Raw genomic sequence first — 14,137 nt, forward strand, 5'->3', positions numbered from 1 at the left:
CATACAAAAAGCATTGGGGGGAAAAATGACAGAGAAGGTATGAAAACTTGTGAGAACTTCTTTCAGACAGCAAGGAAAAAGCCTCAGGCAGGGGCGATATGAGTAGCCCCTCCTGACGGCAACTGTTCATAATTTGTTCAGCTTTACCTCTAGTGGACCCCGAGGCAAACCACAGAGTTGATAGGGACAGCCAGGTGTAGGGGAAGAAAAGGCTGAGCAATCTATTTAGCCTTCCCTGTCTCTTTATAGTTAGATTTACAATTCTGACACATATAAACTCTGCTCCTGCTTTGCACTGACCACAGAAATATGCTTTTAGGCCCAGGCTGAACCGGACTGGAGTGACATTACAATCCACTTCATTCTTTGTTGGTTTGCTGTATTAGTAACCCAAGTGAAAACAAACAGGGGAAAAAATCCTACCAAAACTTATAATGGAAGGCACCTCAAAAATGGATAAAAGGATACATTTTTCTACAAGTATCCCATCTGTAGAATAACTGTTTTGAATCCATTAGTGGTTGTATTCTCATTGCATGATCTTTGGAAAGCATAATAATAAAAATAAAAACAAAAGGAAATAAAATGTTGCCACCAATGAAAAATCTGTTCAGTTAAAAACTGCAAAACCAAGTAAACAGCAATTTACACACTTCCCACAGTCCTGCAAACCTGAAACATCCAACACTGCTTGGACAAAATTGAGAATACAGTAGACTTTTCAGCATAACTCTACTTAAATGACAGTACTGAATAAGAAAAACAAGGCATACTATTAAAACCAAAATACATAGAATCAGGTTTCTATGCTACCGTTTGCCAAAAAGCTATTTTTTAAAAAATGGTTTAAATGCAAACTTTTACATCTCCAACATGTTTTACATATTTCAGACAACAAAAGAATACACATACATTGTATGTGATAATTTTTCAAAACTAGCCATTACATTTTCACAGATTAAAAAAAAAAGTCTGTTTAAATATTTCATTTCTACAAAGTGAATTTACATTTTTAAGTACAAAGTGCAAATACTACAGTTGTTTTTATTGCCTTTTGGTGAGGAAATCTCCCACATGTCAAAGAGATCTGCCTTGGATCAGTAAGCTGTTCACCCTTGCTTCTTAGAAACTTGCTGAAAGAAAGTTGGAAAAAATTGTATTATTAATGATGGTTTCAAGTAATCAAGTATAAACATTTATCTCTATTTTTCATCAGTGTCCACCTGCCACTATCAGAAGAAGAGTTCTGCACAAATATATATGGGGAATAAAAAAATCCCTGCCCTGTAGTCCTTCATGGCATCTACGAACAAGGGTACAAGCAACATCTTTACTATTTCTTACCTATGGCCTCTTCAAATCTATACCTGTCAAACACACAGTTTTAGCAACTGCCTGGGCAAGTCCCTGGTGCAATATACCTTTCTATAGCATGTGATGTATAAGGAATGGGCTGCTGGCCAAAGTCCTATGAACTAGAGTTTCCTTGTAAACTTTTTGCTAGGCTGCAAAAGACCCTCTGGGTTTCATTGACAGTGTGTGTGCATGTATGTGAATGTTTGTTGGACAGGGTGGAGCTGAGCAAGGGAAATACACCTGGCCACTACCCCAGTTCTGTCAGAGCCATCATGTATTTGATCTCTTTTAGAGCAACCACAGCTGAGACTCAGTTAGCATATTAGTATATGTATCTATATCTGCTTTATTTCAGTAAGTTTTTATGTGCGTGTACACAGACAGATGTGCACATATGTAAAAAAAAAAAATCCAGGAATACATGCGTAAGCACACATAAACATATATATAACTGAACTGCTGCAATAAACTAGCAGAAAATAAGCTCTTGAACACCCATCTCCTGAGTGGTGCAAATCTGATCACGCCTTCTTAAATGAGTGGTTTCCTCTGAGTGGCTCCTACTGAGCCCAGTTGCTTTTCAATAACCTTTCAAGTGAAAACTTTTGTGATGAAAGCCACCTTCTGCATTTGCAGCCTTATATTGTTCGAGTATGAAACTGCCAACAGATGGTTTGCTGAGCCAGCCTTAATTCAAGGCTATCATTTGTCAGCAACAGCTTTTAAAACATTTGGTGCTGAGTCATCAAAATTATTGGAGAAAATTAAAAAACATAGACACTTTAGGACACTTTTATTACAGATTCTGCAAGTCAGGATCAGATTACAAGAATGGGGACAGGGCTTGTCATGCTTCAAGTGTAACACACGTGTGCCAGTAATTGCCATTAATTATAATTAAAACAAGCCTTTTGAATGTTTTTGAGCTCCGACAGGATAATTGTTTTCAGGCTGCCTTGTTTAAAGCATAAGTGATTTGTGGGGGGAACTTGAAAAGTTAAGACCACAAACATTTGTTTAAACAAACAGAAATTTATCACATCCCTCTAGCTGTGAGAATCTTTTATATTCCATCAAAGGTATGTAGGAGGTCTCTGGTAGAACCCACAACCAATGGTGAGCTTGCCTTAGGAAGTGTGAACCTAACATCAAACAAATCAGAGATAAAGCAAGTAACAAATTGACTAGCAACAACGAGAGGAAGATTTTTCTTGGCTTGTGGGGAGGTTCACCCTGGGTTCAGTTTTTAACAAATTATTAATTTAGCTTTCTGATAGATGGGAAGACATTAACCACAACTATTGTTTTGGGATATTTTTAGCCAAATTTCTATTTTCCCAGCTGCAGGGTTACCTGAGCTGTTCTTATAGTATGTTTATATGAATATTTTTAAAAACAGTTCACCATTTACTGATGCTTTTGTGGGACTTAATTATTTAATTCCTCTAACTAATACGAAACTGAGGCAAGAATGGTATGAAGATGATTCTTTTGCTAGACCATTCAAATAACTGGCAGACTCACAAGTTCTTCTTCAGACCTATACAAAAGCGCTAGGAAGTTGTACCCATGTTGTCCAGAAAACTGAATCTCATCAGTGATTATAAAAATAGACACACACAAATGAGAAACCCTTTTTTCCTGAGCTTCCACTTGAGTCCCTCCTTTTCAATGTGTACCTTTCCTTGATTTAAAAATTCTGCTTTTGTGCCTTTTGTAGCTCTGAATGCCTTGAGTAGCCAAAACTCCATGAATGACATACACTGGTGTTATTTGGAAAAACAAAATCAAGTCTTTGCAGAAAATTGATGCAAAAACAAATCACGGATTATGTTGTCAGGGCACTTGACATTTTATATACTACAATCATTCTGCAGACCTAACCAATTTTAGTTTTAACATACATCAGCAGACTGATGAAAATCCTAGTTCTCTAGCATCATTTTGCTCAGCCAGCAAAGGCATTTGAAAGTGACAGCTCTTTTCTCTACACTAAGATTTTAAAAGGTGTTTAAAGCCTCCATATAATAATTCAGTGGGATTTCTGAAATGTATAGATTTTCAGAGGGCATGGGAAATGCATGGCTTTGTTCACAAAGAGTAATTTCAATCAATACAAGTTTGGGTCTATGGTGTGACACGGAATAACGGAATTCAGTTAAAGCAAAAGGTAAATGAAGATAAAACAGTGCACATTTAAAAGTGCATGGGAATGCTGTCATTCAGGAATGCAGAAGAGTCATATGAGGGCTCAATTACACTCATTTAATTATCACTAACCTATACGCCAATTTACACTTTACTACGAACATCCATATGCACGCCTAATCCACTCTGCATCTGTAGTTGATTGATTCAGCTTTCCTTAGACAGAACTTAAGTCAAAATTTGTTAATCAGGATGCTGCTCTACATTTTCCTGGCACGTCTGCAAAATGGCAGATGAATGAAGTTTGAAGCTGCAATGATAACTGCTAAAACCCCAAGAAGTTCAGTTGGGCAAGGCAGGAATGGAGACCTTGCTCTCCTCAGTACTGACCTGCCTGCTGGATGATGTGCTCTCAGTGTTCGTTTTAGGGGCCGCTACAGGAGGGAAAAGAAAACATTATAAATATGGTTTGCAAGTTATATATAGCATCCCCAAGAACTGAAGCCCTCATTCTGAAAAGGTATTTTTTAGAGCAGGGTAACTGCACAGCCTTCAATAAATGAGATAAAATGTTTCAATGTGTACCTTTCCTTGATTTAAAAATTCTGCTTTTGTGCCTTTTGTGGCTCTGAATGCCTTGAGTAGCCAAAACTCCATGAATGACATACACTGGTGTTATTTGGAAAAACAAAATCAAGTCTTTGCAGAAAATTGATGCAAAAACAAATCACGGATTATGTTGTCAGGGCACTTGACATTTTATATGCTACAATCATTCTGCAGACCTAACCAATTTTAGTTTTAACATACATCAGCAGACTGATGCAAATCCTAGTTCTCCAGCAACTGCTTTTTTCTTTCCTCAATACAGGTATTGCTTCTTTCATGGAGTTATATGAAAGTTGAATGACAACGTTTCTTGCCAGTTAATATGTAACATTTGCTTAGGACAGATTGCATCTAGTCAGTGTCGAGCATTTCAAACTTATTAAATCTTTATTAGTAAATATAGCCTATTATCCCTGGTGGGAAAGAAGCATGGACAAGCAAACTGTCTGGAAAGCATTCACTTTGATTAAAGATATTGCACAGGAACAGCTCTATGAGCCAAAGACATTGTTCACATTTAATCTGTAAAACAACAAGATTATCACTGTTTTATAAGTTTCTTAGTGGCAAAGTCCAAGACAGTGCTCTAAATGGGGAAACAAAAAAAAAAACCAATCTACATGAGTCTGCTGGCCCATTCAACTTCACAAGCAAACTTGGGAGGCTAAGGTCTCTTGGTTTTCCATGACAGTTTGCTGGTCAATCAAGCTTACTGGGCCAAAGCAGAACGAAAATGGACCTTGAAAAATACTGCAGCAACTACTATTCCCCTGAGAAAATATGTTTTTCAGCTCTCTGGCTTTTATATTGCTTCAAATGGTTCTCACAAGACACCTGGGACTCACACAGAATGACACAGAGCCGCCTCCTTATCTCAGCTCTCACGCCTCAGGTGACAGGGTCTCACCTGTTCCTAGAAATATAACTTTAGCTGTAGTGAAGTGGCGATTGATTCCTTTTGTGCAAGTGAAAGGATTATCAGAAAGGAAGTTTTAATTATCAAGCAGGAGAAACAAAACAGAATGCTGATATTCTAACAAAAGCAATTTTTACTGTCTTGTCTTTAAAAGTATGCATTTCTAGGACAGCAACCAAACGATTTGGTTTAGAATTTTCTTCCAACTGGATGCCATTAGTTTTCCAATGCAAAAGTTGTAAGGTATTTTTTCCTTCCAAAAATTAATGTTCTGATTATTGACTAAAGTTTTTTGGAGAAGGTCTGGTGAACACCCTATGGTGAATGTAATTTTTACTTTCGCTAAAACTGTGTGTGATCATCATATAATTTCATGCATCTTATAACTTCCTTTTCCAAAACAGGCAATTTATCCTAATTTTATTTTTTTTCACTGTAATGGGCACAGGAAAAATGGGGTTTTGCTTTGAGTCTTGTTATAGATTTCCTTTATGTCCTGGGGCAATGATTTTGGACCCAAATTTCATCTACAATAAGAGACCGGGGAATGCCAGCTGTGGCAGGACAGAAGTGTCTTGAAATGGATGTTAACATCCATTTAAGAAGTGACCATAATGGCCTCCACTTTAAAACACTAGTCTGACAAATAGCGTAAATGAAAAAAAAGGTGTTATGTTTCAGTTTCCACATTCATAGCACAAAGATAACAACAGTCATCCACCTTCATATACATTTTTTTTACCTTCATCACCTAAGTGAAATTTGCAAGGTGTTATTAGGTTCACAAAAAGTACAGAAAAAAAATCCCAGATTTGATATATATTTTTTGAGAACTGTTTCTGTGAGCCATATACAATTTACTGTATTACTACAATATAGAGCTATTCTGTCTTTCTGCAGTATTCCCTTTCTAGACTTGAATACAACCAATTTTGCAGAAAACATTTTATTTCTGGCTGCATTTCCCACTTGACTTGCTTTTCATTTCCTATGACACCTTTGTTTTACTGCCCTGGCTTCATCTTAAGGTCTCAGACAAAAAAAACAATTTGCCTATATTCATGTTCTACAACTTCTTACAGTACGGGGATCTACTGTTGTTGTTTACAATTCTTTTTTTTTAAATTCTTCCTCATTTTCAGGAATTGTGTGATTGAATTCTGCAGGGACCATTACACACATTACAGATAGTTGTTCCCCTTTCTACCCATTTGGCAGCAAGGTAAGGTGGCTGTGTACCAGCAGTTCCACCTGTTTAGCAGATGACCACATTCCTCACTGTATCTCTAAACCACATTTGAGAAACAAGAAGTCATTAGAAAGCTCAACAGTGTGCTTCCTTCCAGCAGGAATCCAAAAAGCACAGGTGTGATACTTCCACTCTTTCAGGATACAGTACTGTAATAACACTAAACTGGCTTTTCAATGACTGTTAATGTTATCGTATCCTCTTAGGTTTCCTACTGTAATACACTTAATGGTCAGAATCAACAGGAAGTTTTTGATTCTGTTGGAGCAAAGTGATGATTTGCCTACACATAAGCAGCTTTTCTGTCATCTGCCCTAAGCAACAGCTGCATTAGCTACAGACAGGTGTATTTTATTTTGTGTACTTCTGGCATATACAAATATCAGACTTCATCAGCTTTGAAGAATCTAGTGAAAAAGATAGTTAGAAAAGGTTCTTACTATGGCGTTTCTTTGTTTCTGCTTTACCTTCCTCCTTTGTCACTCCCAAGCAGCCCATTAATTCTTGAACTGACAAGGATTTATCATTGTTCACATCACAATATTCCACAAACTTCTTCACACATTTTTTGGGTTTTGATTTTTTTCTTAGGAATCTCTTAAATGGCTTGATTTCCTTCTTGCCAATGTCACCACTGGAATTTTTATCTAGCTGTTTGAAATACCAATGGACCACTCTCTCTTCCAGAGTATGATTTGGATCAGGCTCTGAAACCCTGAAACAGAAAACGAGAGTTTAGTCTTAATTCTGATACATAAACCTCAGTTTATACCTTTATTTCAGAATAGTTAAATCACTGTCAGATGTTTTGTAACATAAACCGCCCTGCTTTTGGCCACTAGCTTCTTGTAGTGAATCCTTCTTTTTTCACTTTGGCCAAGTCTATCCTAAATTTTACACTAAGGGCTGGGATCTACTCTTAGTTAACTTTCTGAAACTGTATCGAGGTCAACACGATACTCAGAAAACAGTGCTTTCCCCTTTCATTTCCTGAAACAGAGAAAAGCAAAGAGAGAAATAAAAAAGACAGTTTCATAGGTGGCAGATACATTAAAACACGTAATAGACCCAACTGAAGTAGGTCAACAGTCAGCATCGCCAAATACCTAAGCTCCAGTTACAACCCATGATGGATGCTCTCAGAGATAAAACACCTAAATATATTGAATTATAGGGTTCGTTATAATAATAATAAATGCCACCTCCTCTTCAGATGGTAAGCACCTGACCTGCAGACACACAAAGTTTGACAGCACTTATGCATTTTTAACTCTGCTTGTGACTGTTGATAGCATTGGTTTGTTTTACAAGCAACTAGGCAAAATATGAATCAGGAGGCTAGCACACATTCATCAAGTAAATCCTGAGAAGAGAACAAAGACTGAGACACAGTTGCACCAGCAGCTAGAGATAAACTCTAAGCTGTGCTGCTGCTGAGAATTCAGCTATCAAGTGCATCTCTTGTTTAGTGGATACAGCCCACAGTGGCAACTTTGAAGTAAACTCTCCTAGATAGGTTCTTGGAAATGTAATGTTTATGAAGGCAGAAGAAGAATTACTTCTCAAAGCTCTCAACTATTCATTCAGTGCTGCCAGAATCCTTTTAAAGACACACAAAAAGGATCTGAAACCCACCGGCTAGAAGACAATGATGGATCAGAGACTGCATGCACCATATCCGTGGACAATGCATCCAAAACACTAGTCAGGAACTCATTCTTCTTAGCCCCAGGACAACCTAGAAAACCAGATATTTTTCTTTTCCTTATTTTACAACATTTAATTTCCAATAATAGTTCAAACTTAGAGATAGATGTGACTCCCTATACACAAACTCCCATAAATTGTGGACAAGTTCATAACATAATTCAAAGATAAGCATCTAAATTCAGGTACATATCTGTAACATAGAGCAGGAATAGCAAAACATCCTTTTGAACTGAAGCAAGTGGGGATCTGGTTTGCATACCTTGGGCCCCTTTCTTTAAATTTTGGGTATTATTTTTCCTTCTTTAAGATATTTTTGCCATGGGTGTCACCTTTGGAAAAGAACAGCTTTGAAACAACAGAAGTTTGTACATGACACAGACCATTTGAAACATGGACTAGAAGCCCATAGCACAACACTTCTTTCAGATTTCCACTTTTGCTCCTCTGAACTGCCATTGGCTTTCTCAACACACACTGTCTCAGTGCATTGGTTTTCCTCTCTGCAAAATGACAGTCAACTCCTTTCATCTTTCACTCTTCTCTTGGGCAGGGGTCAACTCCCACTATACAGCACCTAGCCCAGTCTGTTAGTTCATACTTCGGTTCATACTGTGGGATCCTATGGTGATGCTAGATCATCCTCATAATTACATTCCCTATGCCATGAAGTTCTTCTCTGAAAGAAACTGACAGTACATTTCAGACACATAATACATCAGAAAAATATATACTGAAAGATCCACTCTTAGAGCAGTGCAGCTGGAGCAGATAAATTCATCTGACAAGTGCATGGATGTTGACACATGGAGGTTTGCTTATACAATACACCTCCTCTTCCCTACAGCCCTGAGCCAAACACCAGGTCTTCCCCTAGCCCTGTAATAGCTGAGTTGAACTCTAGGATGATCCACAAGCAGTGACACAGAGATGACAAGCTTGAACCTGGAGCCCACAGCAGGACTTTCACAGACAATTCTGTGCTGGAGACCTGCTTACCCGTAGTTCTGTTCTTAAGTGAAAAAGGGAAACGCTTTGAAGTGTTGTGGAAAAGGAAGATTACTCAATCAGTACAGATTCATTATTTCCTTACACTTCTCAGAGACCTCTGGAGCAGGCAGTAGGATTATCTGAGCCTGAAAAGCCTCATCTTGCCCAGCAAATTATTTTTTAATACATCCCATGTTGATCCAAGGAAATGAACCTGTGTTATATTAGCCCTTAGCTGTGTTGCAGTAAGAATAGCTCAGCTATTATGTATAGCAGCAGCACCCACTATGTATTATTGTCTAACACATTCATGCAGTTATGAGTTCCCTGTCTCTTATGTGTTTGCCTTTGGCACCAGGGACATTTTATTCCAGTAATTGTAAAAGGCGTATAACAGGAATTCACTGAAGCAAATTTCACTGCACTAAAAGTACACATCTGAAACCAGTTGTCACTCTCCTAGATATGTTCCTTGTCCCTTAGCCTTTAACCAGGTTGTTTTTTCCTGCTACAACTGGAAAAAAAGAAAAAAGAAAGAAAAAAAAACCAACCCAAGAGCTATGACTATAATCCTAAATTTAAGTTCAGTGAGGCAAGCACTTGAGCTTTTTCTGTAAGGCACAGAAATGAGAAGGGTGGCAAGAGATTAGCAGGGAAGGACAGAAGACTATACCACCAGGTTCCTGGCAGCATTCAATGCATACTTCAAAATTATATTCTCTAGAGCAAAGAGCTTACTGGTAAGTAACGCTCAGACACTGCAGCCGTGTAAGTAAATTGTGCATTGTGGTTTAAATGAAGCCATGTAACTTCGCAAATCACAAAAGCACATTCGCCCAGAGATGAGCAGGCAGAGCCCAAGCAGTTCCCACACAGAAGGCCCATCCAGCCGTGTTAGCATGGCAGCTTGCCTGAGTCAAGCAACTAAGTCTCTGAGCAACCTACTGAGCTCAGGACTACGTCTTGCTAGCAAGGATACGTGGCCTGTGGACCAGAGATGGTTCTCTTCAAAGGACAGGTAAAAAGAGATCTGTCCGAGGCTCTCCATGTAGACCTATCTTGAACGGTACAAGCTTTATCCATTTCATGCTGGGGTTGCATTACTGTCATCAGGCAGAAGCCTGAATCCTGCTCCAAATATCAGTTGTGAATTGATACAGGGCTCACGGAAAATGCAGACAAAAATACTTCAGCGTATAACAACGCAGCACAACATGGAGACAAGACAATTTGACTTTTTTTTCTTTCTGTTTTCTTTTTTGGAGATATAATAATGTTACTATCCAACCTGATTTGGGAGCTCCACCTGAATTTTTCATCTTAATTATGAGTGTATTCCTGAAAAATCTGGAAGAAACAAAAACGTATGCTTTAGGTAGTTTCCACTGCTGTCCAGGGAGCTGCTGAGTATACATATGCTACAGATATAGAGATCAAAATCATGACTTAGCTTGCTATTTATGAGATACAGCTAGGTAGGGGAAAGTATCAACTCCTAAATTCACAAGAAATCACGGGGAAAAAATTCCATAGTTTAAAGCCTGTCTCTGACAATTTTCCCTAAGATTAAGAAAGGTTTCTAAGTGTGTATTGCATTAAATTGCAATAGCAGCTGACAGCAATAGAAATCTTCTCACAGAAAAGAAATCTCACTGTTAAAACAAACACAATCGGTTGCTGTGAAACATTCTAAATTATAACTCTACTACTTGATGTAAAATGACACCCCACAAAATCCTCACCAGTTAAATACAGAGAAAATATTCAGTTTCTCCCGATTACAGTTTTTGCTGATGTGTGGGCAATCACACAGCAATTTACCTCACAGTGAAATCTCTGTTCTTTGCAGGTGTTATTAACTCAGAATAATTCTCCGGAGGCTTCACGCTGAGCTTTAATTTTCAAAAAACTCATGGATGAAATGGCAAGACTGGGGCAGCTTTAGCTTGATTGTAATGAATAATTCACTCTTACTGGACTAAATATGGAAAGGGAAAGACTAGTCTCTTATGGGAGCCTTATGCTTCTCACTACAGTTTATGTGCTTCAGTTTCTTCTTCTGCAGCTGCTTGTCCTGTGTGGATTTGACAGCTTACATAAATAATAATTTGTTGTGAAAGGGTTGAAGTTGGAGTTAAACTACAGGTTCAGAGGTGTAACATAGCGTTGAGTGTTTGCTTTAAGGATAGTTTTACCCAGAGTAAACCTTAGACCAACAAATACATACCACAAATGATGGGAATATACAAACACCTCATTTCAGCTATGATATAAAGGTAATCAAAGTATAGACTTTATACATTATATATCTCATATGTATGCGTGTCTCTCCATAAATATATCTGCCTTTACTACTGAGGATGGATTTTTGGGGTTATATCTGTGGGGCAGCTGTCTATAAACCTTCTAAAATATACACCCAAGTGCCTTGGAGCTCCCTGCTTGGTTGATAATAATCTACTACTGTCGATCTTGGGAGATTATCTTTTACAGCACATCTGAAGTCATGGCTAGAAAAGTATTTTGTTAATATCTGTTAAAATGTGAATACAATAGACAAGATTAATCACTTTAAAAGGGAGTTTACATTAATCTTCCTTCAAGAGAGGAAACTGTCTTGAGTCACTCACTCAAGTAATTAAAGGAACGACAACTTCCACTTATCAAATCTAAAGCTTCTTTTTTATTCCCTATTTTTTAATATGAATATCAGGTTTAGCAGTGCACTCAAATACAATGACCACTGAAATATCTCTGAAGATTATAAAAAAGTTTTGATCTGCCAAAAATCAGAATGGTCAGAACCATTCATGTTTCTTCTGCAGCTTTGACTTCACTGAAATATAGCGGTATACAGGAGAAAAGAATTTAACAGTTCGTCAATGCTACTGGTTATGCTGGGAGAGCAGACAATACGTATTAAGGAAAATATTTTTTCTTGGACATTTATTCTATACACACATATATATACAGTTCATGAGTTTATTTCTGCTGATGCATATAAACCACAAGTTCGTGTTTGTCTAGGTACACTGAGGGCCCTCCTCATTTTTTGGAGGACTTCCTGAGCTCTTCCTGAGCCCCACTCCAGCAAAAAAGCCCTTCAAAAGATGAGGCTGGGAACTGAAACTTGTAACTCTGCTGGAGACTAAAAATCATGGCCTCAACAGAGTCAGTGGTTTTATGGCTCATCATTGCAGTATTCCCCTCACTGCACCTCCTGGTAACCTCTCACCTCTGTTAGTCTCTGTCCTAGAGGGGCTGAGGACATTATCATCTCTCCTTGTTAACATTCCTCAGGTATTACCCTTTTTTTTCTTTTCTTTTCCTTTTTCTCTCAAATATTCTTACCAATTAAAAGAATTAAGTGAAACTCAGAGCCAAATTCTCTTTGACCTGTGCTTACTCAAATTTGAGAAATAATAAAGTAGAATAGAACAGATGTTAGCTGCAGGGGCACTACAGATCCATTGCTTTGTAGCCCCAGATCTCTATGTATTACAGGGAAGAAGTATTATTTCTGAAGAAGAGCAGGAAGATTTCAGTTCTCCACATATATTTAACTTTAACTATTTTAAAATGATCTTTCTGTTCTAATTTCAGGGGGGAAAAACAAAAGAGTTAACAAAGGGGGCTCTTTCAAGGCCCTACCCATCAATCCCAGGCATTCATATCATACCAAAGTGCATTGAGTGGGATTTGTTGAACTTGAGCCTGCTGAAACGAGGTCTCTCACCCATAATAGTTATTTAAGCTCAATATAAAGGAACTCATTCATAAGGCATTCATACCAACTCCCTTAGACTTTTTCTTAGAATAGGATAGGATCTCCCTTAAAATGTATCTCTTCTTCCCCATTAACTACCGAGGAAGCCCAGACAGCTAACTTAAACTCCCAGGTGGTGTCAAACTGCTTGTGATGAATTCTGTATGTATCTGGTTTGTAAGTTCATTTAGGCTCAAACTAGTCTGTTATTCTTTGTGTAAATGTGGTGGAAAGAAGTGACAATGCTCATAGCAGAAGCACATATGATCCTATAAACAGTTTTCACAGGCAACTGAGTGACAAAGTTAGGCTAGGGCATTTGTTGATAGGAAAAGCAGTTCATTACTTCTTGTTATTTCACTTCTTGTACTATTATTGTTAAACAAGAAAAGGAGAATCGGAACATCATAGCATAACACAGGCAATGTGAAATGACTAACTTTTGATTACTACTTTTTAGTTTTATATTCTCTCCATGAGAGTTTGAAAGGCTTTTGAGAAGCATATTTCTTGCTGCTAATAGTTCAGAGATGTCACTGTGAGAACAGGCAGGGATGAACCAGCTAGAACAGTGTAATCCTCTCAAATGACATCCAAAATTTACAGCAGAACTTGAGAAGGTCTGTGGACCTTATTTGCCTTTTTTTAAACATTCTCTTTTAGACTCTTACCTTTCTAGTTTTGACTGGGAACAGGAAAAAGGTCTAAAACCTCATTTGATAAGGAGGTCTTACTCCTTTGCTGCCTAACTGGACACAAGGCAGCTGATGTTTTTATTAGGTAGTCACTGCCTACACAATATCTAGCCCAGGTTTGGAGGCAAAAGACATTTCAGTATATTGAGAAGAGTCTGAAATTCTGAGCATTTAGGTTCAGCCTGTCTCAATGCAAACTCCTTACGTTTAGAGGCTTGTTGCCTTATGTTTAACATGACCTGCAATATAGCCATGTGGGTCCAGCTCCAGTGTAAGAAACACAACGTATTTGTCTAAAGTGTTGGCACAGTGACACAAGTGAATCAGCCCACTGATTAGGACACAGAGTTTCAGGATTAGAAAGGGGCCCAAAAAAAATCCAGAAGCGAAAAGCAAGTGGATCCGATTTTCAAAAGATTATACTTCTGCTTTACATACCGTATTTCATGACTGCCTGTCCCTGGCATATACCGCTGGTAGGTCTGACTGCGGTAACACTTTCAACAACAGCTTATTAAATTGAAATATTTTGGAATCCAGTATTTGTAGAGTATGGCAGGCATCTGAATCTCCACATTATCACTCTGAGAGTCTTAACAATTAACAACCAATATTCCTTCAGGAGTCGAAATGCAGTCCTTTTTCGTAGACATTTATTACTTCCAATTCACTTGTATTTTCATCATGCTGTTACGTTTCCT

At 38.0% G+C, this 14,137-nt stretch overlaps 1 protein-coding gene across 1 annotated transcript in view; it reads right to left on the bottom strand.

Moving 5' to 3' along the window:
* Positions 1–1,109: 1,109 nt before the first annotated feature.
* SMOC2 (SPARC related modular calcium binding 2) overlaps positions 1,110–14,137 on the bottom strand; it is a 149,554-nt gene continuing 136,526 nt past the window's right edge. The window contains exons 10-13 of the mRNA XM_059835164.1: positions 7,914–8,016; positions 6,719–6,993; positions 3,895–3,938; positions 1,110–1,133 (exon numbers count right to left, since the gene is read on the bottom strand). Of these exons, the coding sequence (XP_059691147.1) occupies positions 1,110–1,133; positions 3,895–3,938; positions 6,719–6,993; positions 7,914–8,016 (446 nt within the window). The remainder of the gene's footprint in view (positions 1,134–3,894; positions 3,939–6,718; positions 6,994–7,913; positions 8,017–14,137) is intronic.

The sequence above is a fragment of the Gavia stellata genome, chromosome 2 (assembly GCF_030936135.1).
Source record: "Gavia stellata isolate bGavSte3 chromosome 2, bGavSte3.hap2, whole genome shotgun sequence".
Lineage (NCBI taxonomy): Eukaryota > Metazoa > Chordata > Aves > Gaviiformes > Gaviidae > Gavia > Gavia stellata.